Raw genomic sequence first — 25212 nt, 5'->3', positions numbered from 1 at the left:
ATCATCGCCCACCCTGCCCACGGGCACTATGCATGAGGGGACAGTCGCGGGAGGATGGGGCACGCTCAGGGTCCTGCTGTGACACGGGAGTGTTTGAATGTATGAGAAATAAAACAAAGATGTCCCTCACGAGGGGGTGTCTGCCCTGGGGCGAAAGCCTTGAGTCCCAAAAATGTCTACGAGGAGACGGAAGAATGTAATCCATGTTTACTGCTAGCAACCAAAGCGTTCGTGTCAAACCCGTGAAGTTTTATGAAGTGGGTGGGAGGGAGGGGGTAAGTGGGGTGGCTGTGTGTGTGGGGGGGGCTCAGGGCAACCCCTGAGCGAGTTGCTCACACTTCCCAAAGACATTTCCTGCTGGAGTCCCTGCAGCGAGATCCTCAGTTCCTGTTGCTGCAGGTTTTCCCCGCTCTGTTCATTTTATTTTTGTTTTTGTACCAACTGTGTAAAATGTGGGGTTTTTTTCTTTTCTGGAAAAAAAAAAATTAATAAAGACCATGGGCAATGGCTGCTGGTGATGTTCTCTGCGTGGTTACTTTTGTTTTTCTCTCCTGGGGTTGAGGAGCCCAGACCCCAAATGGGGGTACCAGGACAGGGGGGTTGTGCTGGGAACCACATCCCACCTCTCCCTGCAGCCCCCCAAAAGAGCCCCAGCCCTGTCACAGAACCACAGCCCGGTTTGGGTGGAAGGGACATTACAGCCCGTCCCATCCCACCCCTGCCATGGGCAGGGACACCTTCCACTGTCCCAGGCTGCTCCAAACCCCAATGTCCAACCTGGCCTCGGGCACTGCCAGGGATCCAGGGGCAGCCACAGCTGCTCTGGGTATCACCACCCTCACAAAGGGAGAATTTCTTCCCAAAATCCCACCCAGCCCTGCCCTCTGGCACTGGGAAGCCATTCCCTGTGTCCTGGCCCTCCATCCCCTGCCCCAAGTCCCTCTCCAGCTCTCCTGGAGCCCCTTTAAGCACCGGAAAGGGCTCTGAGGTCTCCCTGGAGCCTTCTCCTCAGGAGAGCAGCCCCAGCTCTCCCGGCCTGGCTCCAGCCCTCACAGCACCCCCTGCCCACCTCACAACGCCCCCCAAAAGCGCCCCCTCCCCTCAAGCGCCCCCTGCCCGCCTCACAAGGACCCGCCCATTGCCCGCCCTCAGCGACCCCGCTCACTGTGACAGCGCCCATCCCTCACAGCCACAACCCCGCCATCATCTCCCCTTCCTCTCACAGCCACAACCCCGCCATCATCTCCCCATCCCTCACAGCCACAACCCCGCCATCATCTCCCCTTCCTCTCACAGCCACAACCCCGCCATCATCTCCCCATCCCTCACAGCCACAACCCCGACATCATCTCCCCATCCCTCACAGCCACAACCCCGACATCATCTCCCCTTCCTCTCACAGCGACAACCCCGACATCATCTCCCCTTCCTCTCACAGCGACAACCCCGACATCATCTCCCCTTCCTCTCACAGTGACAACCCCGACATCATCTCCCCTTCCTCTCACAGTGACAACCCCGACATCATCTCCCCATCCCTCACAGCCACAACCCCGACATCATCTCCCCATCCCTCACAGCCACAACCCCGACATCATCTCCCCATCCCTCACAGCCACAACCCCGCCATCATCTCCCCTTCCTCTCACAGCCACAACCCCGCCATCATCTCCCCCTCCCCTCACGGCGCCCCCTCCCGCCTCCCCCTGCGCAGGCTCAGCCCCGCCCCAGCCCCGCCCCGCCCCCGCGTGCCCGCCGCCGCCGGCGCCGCCGTGTGACGTAAGCGGAAGGGCACGTCACCGTCCGGCGGAGGCTGAGGCGGCGCCGCTGGGGCAGGTACCAGGTACCGGGAGGGACCGGGGGGAGAACCGGCGCTTACCGGGCACCGCGGGGAGCGCCGGGCCACGCCTCGCGGCGGGGGCGTTGCGGGCGGGGAGTGTCTCCTTCCGCTGTGTCTCTCCCGCCGGCGGCCGCGTCCCTGCTTCACGGAGCCGGTGGAGGCCTAAGGGACGCCCCGTCCCCACCGTGAGCGTCCCGCCGGGGAGCGCCCGGGGGGCTGCCGGGAGCTGAGTCGCCCGCAGGGTCTGGGTGTGCGTCCCGCTGTCCGCCGGCGGGAGCGACGTCCCGGGGCTTGGAGCTCCCGGCTGCGCCCGCCCGGGCCGGGGAGCGAGGCACGGCCGTCCCGTGCTCTGCCCCGGCCTTACAAACCTCCGTGAAGGTCGTTCTGTAGGATGACTGTGTAAAATCACCCTGGAAGGTTGATTGCCACTAGCTGAGCGTTAGCAGCCGGCGGTGGCGTTGGATGGTCTCAGCCCGAGCCGTGCAAGGGCAGCTCTAAGAGCTTCAGGAGCAGCCCGAGGTTCAGCAGTTCCTTGCCTTAATGTTTTGTGGCTGCAGCTGCGGGCAGGGATCCCTTCCTGAGGGAAGAGGCGGAGAAAGCCCGCACGGAAATTGAACTCCTCGCTGTAACTCAGTCTGCTGCTGCCCCTGGGTGTGGGGCGAATTCCAGGTGGTTGGATCTGGATCGTTTGTGCTGCTGCCACCCGTGAGCGGCACCCGAATCGCGGGTTGTGTACCAACCCACCAGTCCTCCAGGCTGAAGGACTCAGGGGTGGTTTTCCTTGCACCAGCTGGTGCAGAATCCACTCTGATGACACAGCTGGAACATTCCAGAGCCCGTTTCTCAGTTTCCCCACTGCCTGCTTATCAAAGGACTCACGCAGACAATGTAAAGGGCTCCAGAGCAGCAAGTCAGAGCTGATGTTTCCAAGGTGGTTTGTTTGCTTTGCGCTCAATCAATCCTGTTTAACCCCTTTATTTTCATCTTCTCTTTGAAAAAGGAAAGGAGCTCTCAGTAAAACATGTCGTGGATCAGAGAGGGCGAGCTGACCATCATAGAGAGGTTCTGTGCCAACATCATTAAGGTAAGGGATGGATTTGGGTGGATTTTGCGGTAAAGAGCTGGCAGGTTCTTCAGGGTGGAACTGTCTCTGTGGCTGCGGTGCTCTGAGAAGGGAGCACTGTTGGCAAGGGTACATTTAGTGCTGGCACTGGATGTACATCCCTGAACAGCATCCCAGGCTGGGAGATTACTTAGGCTTAGCCTTGCAAATGAGCAATGCTGCAGATAGTGCTTGCCAATAAGGATTTGTGCCCTTGCTGATGGAGGCAGGGCATGGGAAGGAGGGAGAGAAGAGAGATCCTCACACTGGGAGTTTAAGAAATGAAACTGAGTATTGGAACAAAAACCCACCAGTTCCAGGAAAATTCTCTCCTTGCTCAGGCTTGAGACTGGCGGTGCTGCCCTTCTCCCTGTCAGGCCCAGTGAGGTCAGTGGAAAGGAACACTCCTCTTTGTGGAGGGAAGTCTTATGACCTTTTTTTTTGTTTCCACTGAAGTTAATTGTGTCTGTGAAAAGGCCCTTGAGCTGCGAAATAAAAAACGCAGCATAAACGTGCGTGTGCCCTCCTCCACGGCTGCAGCTGTGTCAGCACTGAGCTCCTGAGAACTGCAGCTCTCTGTCATCAAAGAAATGGGGAGGGCAAAGCTGCTTTTCAGTTCAGGCAGTTGTCAACACTGACCTGTTTCTTTGGAGACCCTAAACTGGGGTAGACAAAGAGGAAATGAGCGCTGTGCTCGTTCCAGCTGCAGGTTTCCTGCTGGGAGATACCACTGCACTCCTGGGAACACACAGTGTTGCTGGGGACAGTGGGGCTGAGCTCTCTGTGCTGGAGGTGCCTGTTCACTTGCTGGTCTCCTGTGCTTCTCCCTGTTTTCCAGGCAGGTCCAATGCCCAAGCACGTTGCCTTCATCATGGATGGCAATCGCCGGTACGCCCAGAAGTGTCACGTGGAGAGACAGCAGGGACATTCCCAGGGCTTTGATAAGCTGGCACAGGTGGGGAGGATGTTTTCTGCCTTGGTGTGGTGGGAGATTGAGCTGTGTTTGCTGCTGGACTGGTGTCTTGTGTTCCTTCACTGGAGCCAGGCCTGTGCTTGGAGCTGGTGTTCATCATCAGGATTCACAAATTCAGCTCCTCCCTCTCTGTGTTACCTTGCAGAGTCATTCTGTTCAGCTGTTTTTCCCTCTGTTTAACACTCTAAATATCTACCTCACAGATCTCAAAGCTCTTACTTCTGTGAAACAGGTTGACTTTTCTTTGAAAAGGTTTTGAAAGGTACAGTATTATATAATTTACAATGTCATCTACAAGAGGTGCTTTTCCTGGCTGGATTAGTCCCCTGTGATGGATTCTCATCCTCAGGTAGTGATATTTTCCTCCTGTTTTTTAAAATGAATCTGAAATTCACATCTAGGGGTTTCATATTTTTGATGGTCGTCCTTGGCATCGTGGGAAACCACAGGAAGGTTTTACAGTGGAGAAGTTGTGTCTTGCTGGCCTGATTGTTACATTTTGTCTTCTTGCAGACACTGCGGTGGTGCTTGAATCTGGGCATTCGGGAGGTGACAGTTTATGCCTTCAGCATTGAGAACTTCAAACGCTCCAAGGAGGAGGTGGATGGGCTCATGGACCTGGCCAGACAGAAGTTCAGCCGCCTCCTGGAGGAACAGTAAGAGACCCCATGTCTGTGACCCACAGGGTGGAACTGGAGCAGGACACGATGGGTTGCAGGGATGTTACAAGTTGTGAAAATGGATTAAGGGAGGAGAGCCTTCCCCACCTCCAGTGAGAGATTTGTCTGGAGGGGCTGTGCCTGCCTGGGTGGGATGTAGAGCTCTGTGCATGCACAGTCCCCCTGCACACCAGATTTGTGTCAGCTGTCCCATCCAAACCGTGGGGACGGACAGCTTTCAGATAAACACAGCACAATCAGAAACCAAGAGTGCCAGATGTTGTTTTCGTGAAATATCAAAGCTTTGTCTTAATTTTTGATTAGTTAGAGGTGCCCAGAGCCTGTGGTTGTGTTCTAAGCTTCCATAGGTAGGGAGGCCTGATCCGTGATCATTTCCTAGTCCTTTGGTTACGTCTTGTGTGGGGAATGATCAGTTTCCCTTTATGGAATGGTTTGGGATGATCAAATCTCAGCCCTTTTTGTACACCTGAGAAACATTTGGTGGTTTTGCCTTTCTCCAGTTCTCAGTTTTGCTGAAGCTGTGGGTGGATGTTGGCACTTGTGCAGTAGAGACTGATGTGTTTTCTGTGGTCCCCACTCTGGTTGGGTGCAGGGAGAACCTGAAGAAGCATGGGGTGTGCATCCGTGTCCTCGGGGACCTGCCTCTCCTGCCTGTGGATATCCAGGAGCTGATTGCCCAAGCTGTGCTGGCAACCAGGAACTACAACAAGTAAGCGACACTCAGTTTAAATAGCTGATACCTCACATCTTCCTCCTCTTCCTGAGGGCTGGGACTTGGCAGACATGCTACACCTCTTTTTTTCTTCTTGGTCCTACAAGCACACATCACTGTCATCTGCTGGCCCTTCCCAGGACGAGCCTTTCACATCTTTTCCTCTTTGCAGGTGCTTTCTGAATGTCTGCTTTGCATACACATCGAGACATGAAATCAGCAATGCTGTCAGGGAGATGGCTTGGGGGGTGGAACAAGGACTGCTGGAACCCAGGTAGCTCTTGGCTTTCTGTGTGAGGCTTTTGGGTGAATCCTGCCTGTCTTACCACTCACACTCCTTGAGAAATCTCTCAGAAGCCAAGTGGCTTTTAAATAGATCTCATTAAACCAGTGTGACTGGAACAAATGACTTAAAGTTACTATGCAATGTTTGGCTTTTATTATTTCAGTTACCATGGTGATAGATACACAACCAAGACAGAAGAGAAATTAGGTCTGTGTCTTAAGTTAGTTTAAATGTGAAGGCAGATTTTATGCCACAACAATTGGCTGCTTGGCTGACAGTCTTAGCTATGAGGTCAAACAACAGATGAATCATGAATGCTGCACTGTTCCTCCACCCTGAAGGAGAAGGAATAGTTACACTCTGCTCCCTGCTCCAGATGGAAGCCCTCACAGTCTGCTTCCACCACTGTGTTATGTTTCAAAGAGCATGGAGTGGGATGCTCTGGGGGCTGAAATAGCATTTGGAGTAGCCTGTGGAGCAGACAGCAGTGTCTGTCAGAAGCAAGCTGATGACTGGCTGTGGTTCAGCTCCACCACCCAGTTTTAGTCTGCAGCCCTGGGTTTACATAAAACCCTTTACTTCTGATTTGTGCCACATCCATCAGGTCAGGAAAAGGGGCTAATAAACTGTGTCTGTCTTTCAGTGACGTGTCTGAGTCGCTGCTGGATAAGTGTCTGTACACCAACAACTCCCCTGACCCAGACCTGCTGATAAGAACCTCTGGAGAGGTTCGCCTCAGTGATTTCTTGCTCTGGCAGGTAAAATCTCTGTTTTCCCTTGGGGTATTCCATCTTTACCTCCGAGGGTGCTGAGGGTTCCACCGACTCCAGGTGCAAGTGGATGTGGGGGCTCTGAAACTCCTTCTGCCAGGGGTTAGGTAACTTCCTGGATGGACTGAGTGCTGGGCACCTCTGAGGAATCTGTTTCTTGCAGTTCTGTGATTGCCTAAAATCATGAATTCTCATCCTTTTGCTCCTCACCTTTAGATAATTACTTGTTTGTAGAGAACATTTGAGTGGAGCTGCTTCACTTGAAGTTCACATGTTTTACAGGTACAGTTTGAAGCCAAAACCCAATTGCCTTTAGGCAACCACATCAAATGCTCCCATTACAAATTATTTAATTGGCAAGTTCTCAGAAGTTGTCTGGCCTGAGCTGTGGTTACCTACCAAGGCATGCCCTTTCTTCCCCCTATTTTTGGGCACACCTATACACTGGTTGGGTGTCGATGCTATGAAATAACACTTTGATTGCTCCTCTCGGTGGTAGAGTCCTGTTAAGTGTTAAATTGTTTTAGCAGTCATCATAGAAACACATTTACCTGAAGCTTTTGGGGAACTTGGTGGCAAAAATAGCTTTTAACTTGAAAGCTTTCATCATCCAGCTCAAGGATATCTTCAGTGCACCACAGCTCTTGGCTTCATTAAGCAGTTTAAATGCCATGAGTGGGCAGGAAGGAATATCATGAGATGTCATTTGAAGAATGGCTTAAATGTCATGTCCTGATCCTCAGTTCAACTGTTATTCCCTTAGCCTTTGGTACTCTAGTGTTGCTATTTTAGGTTTTTTATAAGTCTATGATGCTTAAGCTATTAAAAATACTTCTCTGAAGACCAGCACAGCATTAGAAAGAATTCTGCTGATGCCTTTGGAGTAGTGGATGACTGGTGTCCCAACATTAAAAGCTAATTAGAAGGACTGTACATTGTGCAATTTCAGACTCTCCTGGCTGGTATTTACGTCACTTTAAGTAGAATCTGATAACACAGCCTAGGTAAAATCTATGTGGGCATCGTTTGCCCAACAGAGCTGCATCTTAATGACTTTCTCCCTTGCTCAATGATTAAATTTTTGGTGATCTTGCTTTCTGCAGACATCCCATTCATGCCTGGTTTTTCAATCAGTCTTGTGGCCAGAATATTCCTTTTGGAACTTGTGTGAGGCTATCCTTCAGTTCCAGATGAACTACAGTGCTTTACAGGTAAGGGAGCCTTGGGGAGATGGAAAGCCCAACCCCATGTGTTACCTGCACAGCAGCTGGAGATCAGGTGAGAGGCTGCAAAGTGGGAGCAGGAATTGTTAGTTAAAGATCTTGTTTCAGTAGCAGCTCATGTGTTGCTTCTCCTGTACCCCTGTGGCTTGTTACAACATCTTGGTGTGTGGCCAGACTCCTCTACTTTCAGCAAGACCCAAAATATCCAAAGTCAGCACTGTCTCTGTTACTCATTGCTCATTCCACCCTCTGGAGCATCTGTCCCAGAACTCACACACCAAGTGAACACTCCTGGTTTGCCACAGGGTGAAATCTGCCAGTTTAACTCAAACACTTCATCAGTGCTGTAAGCAGATGCTGAGTTCACACTGGAACAAGCAGGGAGTACTCACATGCTCTTCCTCTAACTCCACTACTGTTTTTAGAGTTGTAACAAGTGGGTTTAGAGTTTCCTTTCTAGGAGCTGAAATGAGGCTGCCTGAGCTGTGAGTCTGTGGACAAGTGTCCTCTTTCTGGTGGGTCCAGGTGTACTTGCTGAAGGCATTGTTCCTATTGCTCATTGACATTGTTCCTCTCCTTTTCGATCTGTTGTTGTGAGCTCTCCCTGACCTGGTTCTGATAAAGCTGGCCAATTCAGGAGTGAGTTAGTAATTTGGCTATTTTTAAGCAAAACAAGTGTGGGAGCTGGAGCTCTTGATGGAGAAATGTGGGGGACAGCAGTGACTGGCAGAAGGACCTCAGTGTGGCAGCTCTTACCCTCTGCCACATCTGGCTGCTGAATGTGTCTGTTCCTTAATTATTTGGGTCCTCTTTTTAAAGACAGGTATTACATTGCCCTTTTCTACCTTCAGGGACCTTGCTCACCCCTGAGAGTTGTCAAAGAGATTATAGCCAGTTGTGGTTCTGGCTGAATTTAATCAGGTGCAGCCAGTCTGGCAGCATCCAAACTCTCCACGTCCTTAACGTCTTTTGTTCCTATTTCTGGCCCAAGTTTGCCCTTTTCCTACCAGAAATTCATTGTATTAGTACATCTAATGGCAGTTCACCTTCTGCATGAAGAGGGAAGCAAAAAAGGCAGTAGTGTTTGTCATTGCCATGAGCTTGGCCTCTGTCTGGAACAGTAAGGTCACTGTTCTGACTTTGGTCCTGGTGCTGGTTTCTGACAGGCAACAAATGCAGCTTCTGTTCCCAGCTATTCTCATCTTTTCTGAGTTCTGGTTTGTGGCTGGATGTGTTCACTCCACACTATTATAAAGGTTTCTCATTGTCCAGATTTGTTCTCTGGTCAGTTTTCTCCCTGTAAGAGCCACTTTGCAGTGTCTAAGGCTGCCCTTTTTTTGCAGGGAACCCTCACAGTTGTGCAAAGGAAGGACTTTCCCCTCAGAGGAACTGAGATTTAGGAGCTGGGCCTTTTTTAATTTAAAATAGGTAGTCCCAGGATCAGTTAGACCCTGCTTTTGGTAGACCTTGGGAAGGGATGCAGGTGTTGGCTGGCCAGCCTGCAGTGGTCAGATTGAGTCTTTTCTGGGCAATAAACAGAATTGCACTTTGAGGGTGGAAGTCTTCTGCTCAATGGGCTGATGATCCTTGCAGTTCAAGTCAGCCCTGGAGTGCATCCATTCAGTGGGTTTGCTGTGGCTGGGGATATTTCTGCTCTCATTCCCAGCATAACAAAAGCTAATTTCCAGAGCCAGAGCTGCCTTGGGCTCAGGGAAACTGTGGGGATGAGTGTGAGTCAGGCTCTCATTAGACTAATTATTTCTTCTTGCTTGTTTGAAAGACCAGTGTGTGTGTGTGAGTCTATGTCACAGTGGCCAGTTTTATAGTTTTTAAAAATAGAAGCTTAATATTCCTGCCTGGTGATGTGTTTTTGCTGTTGGAAGCTGCAGGCCAAGACACATGCAATAAGGAGAAATCTTAAAGTGATGTTCTACAACAAAATATTTCAAATACTCGAAGGGCAGGCAAGGATGGCTCCTGCCTTTGCCTTTCTCCTGCTGTGTTTCAAGCCAGTACACTGTTAGATCACAGAAATTTGGGAATGCTGAGCTTATTCCTGGTTTTGTTTTGAAGCTGATTAGCTCAATACTGGATCATCTCAAAGAATTGCCCTGTAAGTCATGGCTTGGAATCCCCTAAAACCTTTCAGCAGCCAGGGGAATAGGATCAAAAATGCTGTGATAACACTGGTGAGGGTAACTGTGCATAGAGTCTGGGGTTCAGAAGTTCCCTTGTAGCTGTTCCTCTCTGAGGGCTTTCCCCCAGTCTGTCCTGACTTTTATCTGTTTTAACTAGGAATTAATGCTCTGAGCAGAGTCATGTCTTGGAGGGAAGGCCCAGAAGGATATCCCTGTATTTTTTATAACCAATCAAGCAGGCTGCCTCAAAGTGGAAGAGGCAGACCCAGTGTCAGCCTTCAGTGAACCTGCAGATCGATGGCTGGCAGAGGCTGTTGGTGCTACCCCCTGTACCACAGGTGAGCTGGGAGGCCCGGTGAGGTGCTAACACTCCCTGCTTTTCACTCCAGAAGGCCAGAGACTCCTACATGGAGGAGAGGAGGCGACAGCAGATGGAGAGGGATCAGGCTTACGTGACCAAGAAGCTGCAGCAGGAAGGGTGCGCGTCCCACGGAGACTCGCGGCGCCGGCGGACTCTGCTGCAAAAATGCACGGCCCTGCGGGAGGAGAGGATCCAGGGCTTCCTGCAGGCGCTGGAGCACAAGAGAGCAGACTTCTTTGAGAGATTGTGTACGGTGTCTGCATGACACAGGTGCTGGGCTCTGGGAAAGACAGTGTTCAGAGGGAGCAGCTGCTGCCCGGAGGGATTGGCTTGGTGGGGTCCCGCCATGGGCATCCAGGGCTGCTCCAGGACCTCGTGTCCTGCTGGCCCTGCCCGGGGCAGGGGTGGGTACTGGGAGCTCTCCCTGTCTGTGATGCTGCTGAGGAAGGTGGTGCCGTCCTGTGTCGCCTCCCTGCCCCGGTGACAGATACCTGCCTCCTGCTGGTCTCTGCTGCTCAGTCCTTGACAGGCCAGGTGTTCCGGTGACAAGAAGTTAACTGCGATGAGCCTCCTCCCGTTCTCTGCTTCCTCCTGAACTGGCCCAGCCAAACCAGTTCAGTCCTGTTAAATCAGTCTGGGCTCGGATTGTTTCCGTGGCTTTGCAGTGGGGAATCTTCTGTTGCGATTTCCTCTGCTGTCCCATCAAGGGAGCCTTGCTTTCTGCAGGGAGAGGATTATTCCTGGTGTCAGGGACATTCCCCACTGCCTACTCGGTAAGAGCATCTTGTCTTTTCCCCACCTGACTCTGCTGGGTTGGATGTATCCACTCTTGGTTTCCAGAGAGCTAAAGGAAGGGTTTTCAGCCCTGCTGTAAAGAAAAAAAGATGCTCCAAAAGCTTCAGCAGGTTCTGAGATCTCTCCTGAGCAGTGTGTGTGCGGAAAACCCAGATGCAGAAGGTGCTGGTGTCGGACCAGACTGACCTTGGGAAAGGCTCTGAGCAGGCAGTGAAAAAGGATAGGTTGGGAATGAACCTTCTGTCTTAGAAAGGGAAGGAAATTGGCTAAACCCAGGTGATGGCTACCATGTGTCAAACCCTCTGAGGGAGTTCCAGGGAATGAGGGTGGGCTTAATTCAGGAATACTGTAGCCAAAACCAACCTCTGACCCCAGCCAAAATGGTTCAGAAGGGCTGTTTGGCTGATTTTAATGGGAGTGGCCAGAGCAGCTGTGGAGTATTATTTATTCTCAGTTTTCCATTGGCAGGGAGAGGGACAAGCTGATTTCCAAGACTGTTTCCATCTCTTTATTTCTCCTGGCTTCCGTCCCCATGATCAAAAAACCTGAAAATGTGTTGATTTTTGCTCCTGATGCACACACAGGTGTGGCAGTACCAGCTGTTGCTGGGTTTGAAGTGTTTCTTCTTACCTCCAGGTGAAAACCACAAAATGCAGATTTAAAAGACTTGTAAGTGCTGCACACTGAGCACTTGGCCTGTGATTGTGAAGTGTGTAGTAAAACTGGGAATAAAGTATATTCATACCAAAGTTATTTTTAAAATAACCTGAATGTTTAAAAGTATGTAGAGCTGTTTATTTCAAGGTGTGATGAAGTTGGAATCCAGGTTTAATATAACAATATTTAACCTGTGACAGACTCCTCATGTGATTCCTGTTAGCCTGGGAATGATTTGAAGGTTATTTTTACAGTGTAGTGTGAGCAGTTTGCTGATACCCTAAAGCCTGGCTGAGTGAAGCTGCGTGCAGCTACCACCTCTTGTGTAAGTAGCAAAGAGAATTTGGATAAAAATGTGCTGAGATGATGGGAGCTGTTGATTTAAAACTGCTTTTGCTGTATTTTATTTTCTCCACATTTCGGGAAACTCTGGAAACAGTGTACTCTCCACGGGATGGAAACTCTCCAGTCTGCTTTGCCAGGCTGATGGGGAGACTCTTTTACTCAAAAAATGTATTTTTTACCTTAAAAAAGAAAAGGTTTTCCATTGTGTTATGACTTTACAGGTGACCGAAGCCACAGTGGTGGCTTTCCACAAAGTACTGGTCCTGTTGCAGGTGAGGTAAGTGAGGCTCTGGTTTATAAAAGGCTTGTATGGAAAGTTCTAATCCGTTTTATAAAAAGGCATCACTGGAGTAGGGGAGGAGGAAGAATCCTTCAAGCAGTGGCAAAAGGTTCCTGTTACCTGACTCTGTACATTTCACCTGCCTCAGTTATTCCAGTAAATACAATTCCAGTTATTTCCAGTTATCTGGGCAAACTCAAGAGTTTCAGGAGTGCATCTTTCTGGTGCATCTGTGGGAATAGAGCCACAGGCTTCTGTCATTGAGAACTGAACCTCCATCATTCATGTTTATGCAGTGAAGATAGGAGAAATCAGCACGGCTGGAAAAATGTGCAGCTGAGGTCTGAAAAAGCCTGAGAGTTCACCTGGGCAGGGAAAGGAGGAAAGGTTGTTCCTTGGGGTGTTTTTCTGAATGAGGTTCAGCTAAAAAGTGGTGATGAAGACGTTTAGTTGGATTTGTAGCACATGGGCTGTGGCTGTGCCAGGTGTGAGGAATGTCCCCTCTTGGAAGGAGCCCAACTTCCCGAGTCACTTGGCACGAGCAGCAGGCACCTGTGTGAATTGATTTAACGTCATTTTATTGCTTTTTAACATTTTTCTCTCTTCTTCCAGCGCCGTCGCCTCCTTCTTCGGATACAACTCTCCGCGTCTCCCCTGTTTTTACAGAAAAAGGGGCTCTCGGTGGTTCCCCCGGGAGCCCCTCCCGGCGCGGGGGCCCCGCGGGGCCGGAGGTGCTGAACGAACAGCTCCGCTCACCTGCGCGCGGGATCGCGGCGGGGTGGGGGGGGGGTTGTCCCCCTTTCCCCCGAGCCGCCCTTTACATCCCAAATTTTCACCTTTTCCCCCCCATTTTTATTCTGCTCCCCCCCCCCCCCCACCCCCGTGGGTTTCCCGCGCGCGCGCACGGAGGGGGGGGGTAGGGGGGGGGGTGAATTGCGCGCGCGCCGCCCCCTCCGCGCGCCCCCTCCCAAACCCATCCCCTCCCCTCCCTCCCCGCCTTGGCCCCACCCCACGTGACCCCCGCGGGCCAATGGGCGCGCGGGGCGGCGGGGATCCGGCTGGAACCGGTTGGGCCGCGTCCGGCTCTATATAAAACTTTATAAACACCCGATTCCAATTAGTGGGGTCGGGACCAGCGCAGCCCGCCGGGTGCAGCCCCGCGCACCGCTCCCCGCACCGCGCCCGCAGCCCCCCGCGCCCAGCGCGCCCGGCTCCCCCACCCCCGCCTCCCTCCGCCCGCTCCCTCCGCCCCCTCACGCCGCCCAGCGCGCTCCGCTCTCCTTCACACATATACACACACTCACACACACGCACACACGGAGCCATGCCGAAGAGAAAGGTACGTGGAGCTGCCGCCCCCCACTCCCGGTGTCCTCTCCCCCCTTACGGTGTCCTTTCCCCCCCCCGCCCGCACCGAGCCGCCTGTGGGGGGGGGGGAGGGGGGGCGGGACTACGCGTTCCCCCCCCGCTTTCGGGGCGGTAACGGAGGAGCGAGGCCTCACCGGGGGTGGGGGCGGCGCGGGGCCCGTTACCGGCGAGAGCCGGGGGTGCGGGAGGGGCCGGCGGTCCCCGCCGGTCCGAACCGGTTGGTTTTGGCGGGAGGTCGGTGTGAGGGGAGGGGGGAGGGGAGCGCCGGTGTGGGGCGGGAAAGGGCGGGAAGCGGCGGCAGAGCTTTGCCGCCAAAACGGCGGGGGCGGGAGGGGGGGGCCGCCCTGAGGGGGCAGCGGCGCCCCCGCACAAACCCCGCACACACCCCGGGGAGGCGGCGGCGCCCGCCCCGCCTGGGCCGCGTCGGTGTGGGGTTGTTCCCCGGCATCCCCCGCCCCGGCCCCGCGGGGAGGGGCCGGTACCCGCCGGGGGTGGGATGGGGATGTTCCCCTTCGGATTTGGGGGGGGGGGGGGAGGGGAGGGGTTAAAATAGCGGCTGGTGACTGAGGGTCGTCCCCATCACTCGTCCCTACAACGTGTGTCCATGTCCCCAGGCTGAAGGAGAGACCAAGGGCGATAAGGCCAAAGTTAAGGATGAGGTAAGAAGTTCAGTGTTTTGGGAAAGTTGGATCATCAAGTGTTTCCGTTGGAAGCTGAGGTTTAACGTCATCAGAATAACTGGGGAGTAGGGGGGAGGGTTGGTCTCAATTGATTCTGGCTTTTCAAAGTCATAACTGTGTTTTAACCATGAGAAATCTACTTCTAACTGTATAAAATCTACGTAACTATCGTTAGCTGTTAGTAATTTCAATGGTGTAGCCTCTTGTTTCTTGAGAACACAGAAAAGGGAACTGCTGCCTAAATTTCTAAGAACTGTAAGCATAATTTCTGGGGGTTTACTACTTTGGGAAGAGAGCTGTTTTGTGAGATTTTGAGAGTTTGTATTCCATGTCATTTCAATAGAACCGTTTTCCTTTTCCAACAGCCACAGCGGAGATCAGCAAGGTTATCTGCAGTGAGTATCCTCTCGCTGAGCAGAGATGTCACAACACTTGGTGGTTTTACACATGACCACTGGGTGTGTAAGTACGTGTCAGAGCTGGAGGTGCTTTGGAGACACCAGTTGTCAGTTGAAAATAAGTTCCTGTCTTAAGCACCTGCCCCATTATGTGGTGCTATGGGAGTGGTAAAATAATTGACAAGCCAAATAACTGCTGCAGTTTCAAATGGTTTTGTTTGCTTTCTTGAAACTAAGCTATTTGGCCTGAATGTTTAAAAAAAAAATAGTTTGTTTCTCTGAAGCAGGACTTGTCACAAGGGCCTACAGTGCCAGGACAAGCGGGAATGGCTTCCCACTGACAGAGGGCAGGGCTGGATGGGATATTGGGAAGGAATTGTTCCCTGTGAGGGTGGGCAGGCCCTGGCACAGGGTGCCCAGAGCAGCTGGGGCTGCCCCTGGATCCCTGGCAGTGCCCAAGGCCAGGTTGGACATTAGGTCTTGGAGCAGCCTGGGACAGTGGAAGGTGTCCCTGCCATGGCAAGGGTGGCACTGGATGGGTTTTAATGTCCTTCCAATCCAAACCATTCCATGAGGCTCTAACACAGTTTTCTCTCCCTTGCAGAAGCCTGCTCCTCCAAAGCCAGAGCCCAAACCTAAAAAAGCAGCTCCAAAGGTGAGTTGGGTCAGGGGCTGTTTAGAGAGGTAAATGGGGGATGAGGTTTGGCATTGCCTGGCAATAAAAACAACTGATAAACCTTTGATTAACAGCTGTGTAGCGAGGAAATGGAGCTGCATCGTCGCTGCATAAAGCTGAACTGAAAACTTGCAGATTTTACAGAATTTGCATAAAAAATACCGAAGTGAACACTCTTCACGCTTGCTGTCAATCCCTTAAACAAACAAACATTGGTGTGCTGTGTGCTTTTGGGGCCAGCAGGCAGCTGTGGTGCTCCCCACCCTCGCTCTGGGGTTGTGGCTCGTGTCTGGCTGCTGGGAGCTGACAGCAAACGTTGTCTTGCATTTACAGAAGAGCGAGAAGGTGCCCAAGGGGAAGAAGGGAAAAGCTGATGCTGGCAAGGAGGGAAACAACCCCGCAGAAAACGGAGATGCCAAAACAGACCAGGTATCCCAGCAGCCTGTCTTACACCAGGATTGATTCCTTTCCCTCTCGGACTGGGACACGTCTTGGCTTGTGGCAACGACGAGTGTTGCTTATGACACTTAACACAGGTGTGGGGGATGTTGGTAAAGAGTTTAAGTTGTCTGTTGCCAGGGGATGTTGCCACATGCAGTTACTGTTCTTCTGAAAAGTTCCCAAAGCAACGTGTAAGTTGTATTTTATGGTGCCACAAATGCTAGATTTAATTTTATTAAAAAATCGGGGCTGTGCAGCCCAGAGAGGATCTGTTCTGTTCAGGGTTTTGCTATTTAGGAAAACAAATGCCCATTTTTTAATGTGTTGACTTGTTCCCCTTTCTCTTTTCAGGCACAGAAAGCTGAAGGTGCTGGTGAAGCCAAGTAAAATGTGTGAATTTTTGATAACTGTGTACTTCTGGTGACTGTACAGTTTGAAATACTATTTTTTATCAAGTTTTATAACAATGCAGAATTTTGGTTTACTTTTTTTTAAGCTATGTTGTTAGCACACAGACCGCTTCGTTGTTGTGTTCTGGGGGGTGGGGGGCAATGGGGACAAATGTCATTTAGTCTATTTCTCAAAACCTAAATTTTAATAAGAAAAGCTTTTGCCAGTCCCCCAGTTTTTGGAAGAAGGGCTCTTCCTGAAGGGAGGAGGAAGGGATTCCCCCATGCTGCGTGTCAGTTATGTGCAAGTGAACATCAAAGCTCCCAAGGTGCTGTTGCCTACTCCAAATCCCAATGCCATCAGTTCTCCTTTGGTGTCTCCCTGTTTACCCAGAGCCCGTCACTCCAAACCACGGCAAAACTGGCATTTTGGGACAGACCACACTCAGTCCACTGTCAGATGATCCCGATTTCTGGTGTCCAGTCTGGGATGTACTGGCTCAAAAATGAGCTGCACTTCCTCTTTTCTATTGTGGATCTTCAGATACAGAAACCTGCCTTTAAATTTTATTTCCCTCTCAAAGTCAGGGTTGGTTCGTGCAGAGTTGTCAGACAACGCGCGGATGTGAACGTGTCCACCCTCACTCTAAACTTTGCCCTCTACAAGTGCGAGCTGCAGATTCTTACGGTTTTTATCAACTTCTCCATTTCAGTAGTCCACAAAGGGAGGGGAGTTTGACAATTGTTGTAAAATGTTGCAGATTGTAGCCCATGTCCTGCCTAAATTACCATGATTGTTCATGAAAAGTACCTTTAATAAAGCTGGATACGGTTTGGCTTGGACTGTTCTTAATGCTCTCTAGTTTCTCTTGCCCTTAGTTCATCTCCTTTGAGAACATTTGCTGTGTGCATGTCTGTGTTTGTGTTTTCATTCAGATAATTAATTGTCATAATTCACACCTGAAAGGCAAGATTTCCTTACCTAAAAGCAAGGTTTCCTTGCCTAAAAGCTAGATCACTGCAGGGTGTTTTTAAAGCCTTGGCTTACTTGGAGGCTGAAAATGGAACATGTACGTGAATCTACTGAGATAAATTATCTTTATTTTCTAAAATGTAGCACTGTACAAAACGGGGAGGAATACAGAGATCTTGCTGCCGAGAAAAGTAAATTCTGGTGAGCTTTTCTTGGGAGTGAAACCAGAACTGGCTCCATAAAACTGATGATGTGTTACATATCTGCACTTAAACTTGAATATTGTTGCTCCTGCTAATCGAATCCAGACCTGGCTGTGGTAGTGACTAAGCAGGAGATGAGATTTTTTTGAGTAAAAATGCACCATTTTTATAGTTGCTACTTAGACTCCAGAGCAGAGCCAAACCCAAACCCCCCTGTGTAAACGTCTCCTTTAGTGACTGTCAGATGGAATATTTTTTCCATCTCTGCTTGGCCTTCCCTGGGATTTCAGTGTCTGTTTGTGATTAAGTTCAGTGACCTGTTTCAACCTGTGCTGATTTCAGAGGGAATCCAGTGAAAACGAACAGGGCAGAGTTTCCCATGCAGAAGTTTCCGAGGTCGGGAGAGCTGGAGGTGTTCTGGAGCGGCTGCACGCACAGAAGGCACTTTGGGATGTACCCCTAGGAACTGCTCCACCATGTGTTCCCATAGCTGGTATGTCTAACAGAAAAGAAATAATGATGGATAATGCTGTTTAATAATCTTCAATAAACCCCACCCAGAAACAGCCACCAAACCTCCTGAGCGGTCACTGCAGTGGCCGAGCAGTGGGATGTGGCTGCAGAAGGGAAAATAATGAGTCTTTTAAAATCAGAAAGTTTGAAATAGCCTACCTTCCTTTTGTAGAGTCTTACCTTGCTGGGCATCTGCAAATGAACAAGTCCTTCCAAAGGAATTGGGTTTGAAGGGGCTGCCAGCGGCCAGGTTGCCAGCTGGAATGTTCTGGTGTTCCCTGTGTCCATCACTGTGGCTTGGCGACCTCTTCACCTCCAGTCATTAGACAAAGTGCTGCTAATGAAGGGGAATCTCAGGGTTGCTCTTTGTTGAAGTTACTCCTTAATTTCTCTGTCTTTGCACCCCCCAGCAGCCTGTGCTGAGCTGTGTGCTTCCTTGCAGGACGTTTTCTCCAGCCAAGCAGGAAAAGAGGGATTTTAAGTGGTGTCTGCCACCTGAATTCCTCTGCAAGCAATGGATATTTTCAGTGCTGAGATTCCCTGACTTGCTCCATCTGAGGTGCTTCCCACTGGATGTGCCTTGCACTGCTGGAGTTATTGGCCTGTTGGGCTTGACTCGACACGCCGGGCTCATCTATTTCTCCTTAAGCAAATCGAGGGTGAGGGATGCTGAAGCCAGTAAATCCAACTAATTAGTTGTGTAAATTAAAGCTGGGGAGGAGGCACTGAGCTGCAGCCCATGCCTGGTTCGTGGTTAGGGGCACCACAAATCTGCATCACCGCCTGCCAGAATGCCTGAAGCTGAACAGATATTTTTCTGCTAAATTGTAATCATTTTACACGGAAAATTGTCTCTTGTGTGTCTGTCGGGAATGGGGTTGGTGCTGCCACGTGCAGTTAACAGACTGGTCTGTCGGGTGGGCTCTGCAGCAGCAGGGGTTTTGTCCTGCTGGAGCTTTGGGAAACATGGCATCCAGGATCCAGAGAGTCACCACTGGCAACAGAAAGGCAAATGAGTTCAGTGTCAAATTGTAGAGCAAAGTCTCTGGACTCCCCCCAAGGAAGCGACACTTAAACTGAACAGAAGTTAATGTGAGCAAGTTGCCAGCCAGTGGTCACTTCCCAATATCCTACAGAACCACCTTTCCCCCAGCTGTGATTTTATGTTAAATTGAAATTGGATTGGACTAAAAAAACCCGTGAGAACAGGTGAACTGAATCATGGCAGGAGGACTCCCCAGGTCCCTGCTCCTCCCTGTACAGTGCCCCAGGATTAAAAGTTTTGAGTTTCGGAATAATTTCCCCCTGCAGCAGTTTTCCTTTTGCCTTCACAGAGCTCAATTCTATTTGGAAAAAGCGACAGTATCCTTCTCCCATCCCTGAGCCCTGCCACGGGTGGGGTGAACAGGAACAAGGAAGGAAAATGGACTGATTTCAGTGAGTTGCATCCAGTGGGTATTGAATTGCAGGATCATTCGTGTCAGAAGAATCACACAGCTTGATGGCGCAGGGATTTCATTGTCCCTAAATCATCCCAGATATGGTAATACCATACCCAGGGACTAATATTGCTGACTATAATTCCTGAGAAATGGCACCTTATCCTGCAGTTGGTGGAGATGAAATGGAGCTCGAGTTAAACTCACAATTTACAGAGTGAGCCCATCATTCGCAAGGGATGGGAAGGAGATGGCACAGGGGGAGCTGTGGTTGAGTAAAGTTGATTGAGGCTAATAAAGAGCTTTAGTACGTTGGCTTTAGAAGCTTTCTGATGTGAAAGACTGGGCTTTTAAAAGACCCTTTATTGAAAACTGTCAATTTTTTTGGCGTTATAACCATCTCCTTACAAGGGAGCCAGAAAATCTATGGCGTGGCAGAAGAAACAGGGGTAGAACATTTCAGGGGAAACTTCCTAAATGGGAGACCTTTTAAAATGCATTAAAGCCTCCAATCAAAAACATTCAGTTGCCTTAGGTACAACAAACCAGCCTGGAGAAAGTGCTTGGAGAACATAGAAGGAACAGCCCCACGGTGGCTGCAGATCGCCCAGGCGTGGAGTTGGTACCACAACTCCGCATTTTGGTGGGCACATAATCCCCAAATGAAATTTCTACTTTTCCCCTTCTAAACAGATTTGATAGTTAATTTGTTCTCACTCGGTTATCCCACTGAGGTTACTTTTGGGTTTTGAGCAAATTTCCCTGCAGGCAGCAGCTCTCCCCTGCTCTTGAGTTTGCTGGTTGCTGTGCCGAGGTGGGTGTATGTGGCAGTCTCCTCCTGGAGAGGAGTTACTATTAGATTACTATTAGTCTGGTTCCTCTAGACTGCTATTTTAGCATTGCCCAGACAGATTTTGTTTGCTTTTATTCTAATGAGGTGGTATCTTGGTGCTTCTTGATGGAATTCAGTCTTACCTCAGCACAAGAGCTGAATGTTCCTGTATTAGGGGTTCTGAGTTTAGCCCGAGGACAGATTGTAAACTTGGGCAATTAAACTAGCTTTTCTCATAATTTCCTTCTTACTGGAGATAATAGCAGAGGTTGTTCCTGTGCTGTGGGTGTTTGGTGGATGGGTTTTGTTGGCCTGCAGCCTGGTTGGGGGTGCTCAGGTTTCCCTGCCTTACCATGATCCAATTAACTTCCATGCTGCCAAGCCCCACAGAGGAAAATTCCATTGATACTGAATTAATTGCTCTTGCAAAAAATATCCATTATTTCAGAAGCAAGCTGGATCTGAGGCCCGTTGGCCGGGGAAGGCTGGATTTGGCAACCTCCCGGTGTCTCCTTGCCACAGGCCGGTGGACGCAGGGATTTGTGCGGGGCTGTTAAGCTCAATTAACGCGCTGTGATTAACAGCCTGTTCCTTCCCTTCGCCACACGGTGGTACCAGGAAACACGGAATGGGGCTGGGAGGCCAACAAGTGGCAGGTAACGTCCAAAAGCAGCTCAGCGAACCTGGGGAGACTGGAGCCCGGGTTATCCCAGTCTAATGAGTGTTACCTGCTTCCAGAAAGCAGCAGCAACCTCCATCCTCTGCTGGCTTCGGTGATCAGTGTTAGACAAACTCCACTCACCCAAGCAGTGTGAGCCCTCTCTGAGCCTCTCTTTCCAGTTGCTATGTTTTTACTCGAAATCCAGACAGTGCTCAATTCCTCATCAGTTTACAGGCATAGCTGACATTGCAAAGGAATTTATCCATGTTATATCAAGCCTTTGAACTTAGGCTTCCCGTATTCTATTTTAAGAATCACCGGACCATTCCTTTTCCTCCTCAGGCCATTATTGCAGCTGCTGTGGCACATGTCCTGAACGTTTGAGCCTAAAACTAGAGCTGCCACTCTCCATCTCATCTGTCTTCAGCCTGGGAAGGGATACTTTATCCTAGACCCAGATTTAAATAGGTAGCTTATAAGCCTGGTCTCTTTTAGGCTTGTTGGCACAAACTACTTGTGTCAGACTTGCTGAATCTTCAGCCTGAGATCACAGAACAAACAGTGATGTTCAAAGAAATAATACTTTAGTTACTGAAAAGTTTCCTGTGCTTTTTGCATTATTTCATTTTGCTTTTGTATTCCAGTATTTGACTGTGTGTGCTTTTTCTCTGCAAGCCAAATCTAGGAAACTGATTTGTAAATTCTGTGCCAATCTCCTTAAAAGTCTAACCAGAGTGATTTTTCTGGTGCTGTAAAACCCTGGGCTCACTTTGCCAGCCAGCAGCTTTTACCTGCATTGCTTTAAAGGCTCCCAGAATGATATCCTGTAACCTGTATTGTGCTGAAGCGATGCCACCAGTTGCTGGTTTTCCTTCATTCCCAAAAGCCTTAGTCGTTGGGTTATCTCCTTCTAGCACATGCTTTCCATGTTTATCTTTTCCAAGGAGCGGTGTTGAAAGCTGGAAAGGAAGCGGCTGCTTCCCAGAGCTGGCGAGATTGCAGGGAAAGCACTTGACACCCTCATGACACTTCCTTGAAATGGATACAAAACGGAAAGATGAGCTCCTGGTAAGCCAAACTCATTCCTCTTGTTTAGTGCTCAGTACCTGCTTGGGGCAGGGATTTATGAATTTATTGGGGTGGGGATTTATTGGATAAAGGTGGGCAAAACACCACCCAGAATTACTGGGGAAAAGCAGAAGGCAGAGATTTCCAGTCACAGGTGTAAATGCTGTGGCATGGAGGTGTAGCAAACATTGAAACCGAATGTTTCAGGGACATCTGAGTGTGCTGAAAAACACGTAAGTTTTATTCACGTGTCTCCTTTGAACAGGCCCTGTCACCAAGCCCTGGTAGTTCTAGATAACAAACCTACAGTGATTGTTCTGTGATCAGGGAAATGAGCAGACCAGGGCTCCCACCCATTTGCAGGGAATTGTTGGGAGTTTGGCTTAGTGATTAACTTAGTGAGTGAACAATTTCCATCAACAAAGCAGGGATGAGCCAGCCTTCAGCTTATGGGTTATGTTTAGGGAGGAAAGGCCAGGTTGGACGGGGCTCGGAGCCCTGGGATAGTGGAAGGTGACCCTGCCCATGGCAGGGGGTGGAGTGAGATGAGCTTTAAGGTCCCTCCCAACCCAGACCTGGGATTCTATGCAATTCTGGGATTCTATGAAAACCATAGGCTGGTTTAGCCCAGATTGGGAATGCCAATAAACCCTTTCCTCCTGCCCCTGGAGGAGGTCACACTGGCAGCTCCCACTGCTGGGACTGACGTGTGCTGGCCCCAGCGACGTGATATCCTATCCTGTGAGCCTGCCCTGCACACAGGAGCAGATTGTTCGCGATAAACCTCCCCAATGTCACCCCAAGGTCCTTGTCACATGCTGCGTGCCCGGAACTGGCTCTGAGCATTCCCAGCCCTGTGCACCGAAGCGCTGAGGAGTGCAACGGTTTCGTTTTTAAACTCAGATTTGTTGGGCTCCTGCCCGGTGCGAAGAAACGGTGTCTGAGCAGGTGGTGTTGCACAAGCAGACAGAGGTGAGGACAGAACTGTGCCTTCCTTGTGCTGCTGAGCAGCTCCCCAGCAGTTCCCATTCTCCACTGCCTTGCGTAATTCCCTGTGCAGTGCGGGGCTCTCCTCACCAGAGGGAATCTTCCCGCAGCACCACCTCTCCCACTCGTGGGTTCTGCAGGCTTTTGGCATTTAGTCACAGTCCCCCCCATCTTACACTGCGAGGAAAAATCCCTTCATTTTCCCCCTGTCTGGTGCAGGAGCATGAGGGGTAACACACACTGGTGGTGTGTGGGCTGGTTTGCCCTGTTCTTGAGCTGTTTTGCTTTCCATCCTAACCCTTTCACTTCACTGAAAAATTAATTTCTAAGACCGTAGTGCTGATATTTAAACCCATCTGGTTTTGTCTGAGTAGTGATGATATTTAAAGCCATGCCTGTATCTTCCAAAAGCTTCTGCTGGTGATCCTGTAGAAGGGACATTTATCTGGTCGTAATTGACTCCCATATTAACTTCCAACTGGCAAACAGCTGCCAAAAACTGTTTTCCATGTCTGTTGATCAATAGTCCCTTTCAACAAGTATCTAGTGTTGCAGAGTGTTAACAGCTAATAGCACTATGATTCTTATCCTATTTTGAGGGCTGTAGCATGTCTCAGAGCCCTTATATCTGATAGAAGACTTTTGAGTTAAATAATGTTACATCAGATGTTATTTATTATCCATTTCCGACACACTGACCCTTTTCCCACCCTATCTTGTGCTGGGCCACTGCCACAGGACATTTATCTCCAACATTATGTCAGTGGCTGCTTAGGTTGAGGGGGAAAATGATTCTGTGCAGACTGTAAATAGAAAAATGAGATGGCAGGTCTAGCCAGGAATTTCTGACACCAGGTTGGGAGAAGAGGGTGAAAGGAGTTGTTGCCTGCCATGCAAGTCTCAGTTTTGCTGTCACTGAAGTCAGTGACAAATCCAAACCACAATCCAAGGCTGGAGCTGTTTAAGCTGCCCACTGCCTCTGGCCAAATCTTTCTTGGCATAAAGTAACATCCACTGAAGCTTTTATCTACCCATTGGGTGACAAAATACCTGATTAATCAAGTTTTTACTTTGTAAATTACTGTTACTCGGTGGCTGGGGACGCACAGGACAGCAAAGCAGAGGCAAGTGAGAGGGGACATTCTTGAATTCTTGGACATGAACTTGGGGACACATTTCTTTATAAAAGATACTTAGTCCTCAGGGGTAAAAGGTCACCAACACTACCCTGCCCTCTGCGCAGTGACAGAGGAAAGGCACAGCCACAGCATAACAAAGAGGTGGCTTCGATCACGTGGGTGCCCACAAAGTTTAAAGGAAGAAAGATAAAAGTCAGTTCTTGCTTTTGTTGTTAGAAATTATCTTTTCTGGGCAGTTCTGCAGTAGTACAGTGAAATGAGAGCAGCACACAAGAATTAGGCAGGTGGATTTGTAGCCTGCTAATGGAAAACCCTTTGGGCTGGACTTGGAGCTCCTGGATGGGCACTAAAAAATAATTCTGCAAGAGGGTTTTTCCAATAGAGGATCAGGTTGTCCTCTCTCTTCAGCAGAGATTTGAGGACTCCTGGTAAAGTCTCCCAGAAGTGCACCAAGCCTCTCCTCAGAGAGCCAGAAAAGGCCCTGCTGGACAGTCCTGGTACTCACTCCTGAAGGAAAGAGCAATTTAACAGTCAAGCAGCAAAGCACCAGCCTTGCATTTCTGCCCCATTCTGTGTGTGCTACGAGACATGCAATGCTGCAAAAATCCAAGAGCCTCCTTAAGTTGAGAGTCTGTTTGTTTGGGGCTTTTTTGTGATGCTGGTGAGGGACAGATAGATTTTCTTTTGCCAGAGAATTGAGTTTCTGACATCGCTGAACCTGTTGTGCCTTTTGTTCAGTTCCCAACAAGGAAACCATTGAGCACTGTTTGGATATATCTCCTACCTGGCCATGGAGCCAACTGCGTCATACCTGTGCTCTGCACTGCCTGAAGCACTCATAAAATACAGAAAACAATTGTTGTTAGAAGAGACCTGTTTCTCTCTCCCTAAAAGACAAAGGCACCTCTTTCCCCACCTCTCCAAAAACCTGTGCTTGTGCTATGCCTTCCTATCTGATACAATCAATCATTACGCCAAAATATTCCTGGCCAGGATATTTTCTCATATTTTAGAAGTTTATTTTTCTGGTTATTTTGGGGATGTGGCTTTTCAAGGCTGGATGTGTACAGTGGTCTCTGTTTAGTAAGGGGACTGAGAAGTTAAATGCTGCCCGTCATATATTGGTTTGAAATCAGAAATAAAGTTTGGGCTCCCCCTAAGGAAAATAGATTTCTGTGGTGTTTGGGCTTCTCATCAGGATTTCTGAAATTTGCTTCCCATTCTAAAATGGTTTCTTTATTTTTTCCATGGAATGATGGCATCCCAAACCCTGGAATGGGGTA

The 25212-nt window shown here is 49.8% G+C and overlaps 2 protein-coding genes across 4 annotated transcripts; both read left to right on the top strand.

Moving 5' to 3' along the window:
* The first annotated feature begins 1773 nt into the window (after positions 1 to 1773).
* Positions 1774 to 13312, top strand: DHDDS (dehydrodolichyl diphosphate synthase subunit). 3 transcript variants are annotated; one of them, XR_014227066.1, is made up of 10 exons: positions 1790 to 1836; positions 2841 to 2924; positions 3781 to 3897; positions 4429 to 4571; positions 5188 to 5304; positions 5480 to 5581; positions 6237 to 6351; positions 7467 to 7574; positions 10114 to 12159; positions 12775 to 13312. XR_014227066.1 is itself a non-coding variant. In XM_082296662.1 (9 exons), the coding sequence occupies exons 2-9, from the start codon at positions 2862 to 2864 to the stop codon at positions 10348 to 10350; spliced, it is 1002 nt and encodes a 333-aa protein (XP_082152788.1). In that variant the 5' UTR covers positions 1774 to 1843; positions 2841 to 2861; the 3' UTR covers positions 10351 to 13312. The 3 variants fall into 3 exon arrangements, 2 of the variants coding, with proteins under 2 accessions (XP_082152788.1, XP_082152787.1); XM_082296662.1 differs by having other exon boundaries at positions 1774 to 1843; positions 10114 to 13312; XM_082296661.1 differs by having other exon boundaries at positions 10114 to 13312.
* A 38-nt stretch (positions 13313 to 13350) lies between these two features.
* On the top strand, positions 13351 to 16952 carry HMGN2 (high mobility group nucleosomal binding domain 2). The gene is made up of 6 exons (XM_082296675.1): positions 13351 to 13501; positions 14145 to 14189; positions 14576 to 14605; positions 15213 to 15263; positions 15618 to 15713; positions 16077 to 16952. Exons 1-6 carry the CDS (start codon positions 13487 to 13489, stop codon positions 16110 to 16112), a joined length of 273 nt encoding a protein of 90 aa, XP_082152801.1. The 5' UTR covers positions 13351 to 13486; the 3' UTR covers positions 16113 to 16952.
* Positions 16953 to 25212: the final 8260 nt, after the last annotated feature.

The sequence above is a fragment of the Coloeus monedula genome, assembly GCF_965178545.1.
Source record: "Coloeus monedula genome assembly, chromosome: 24".
Lineage (NCBI taxonomy): Eukaryota > Metazoa > Chordata > Aves > Passeriformes > Corvidae > Coloeus > Coloeus monedula.
This window is presented reverse-complemented; position numbering and strand designations above follow the sequence as displayed.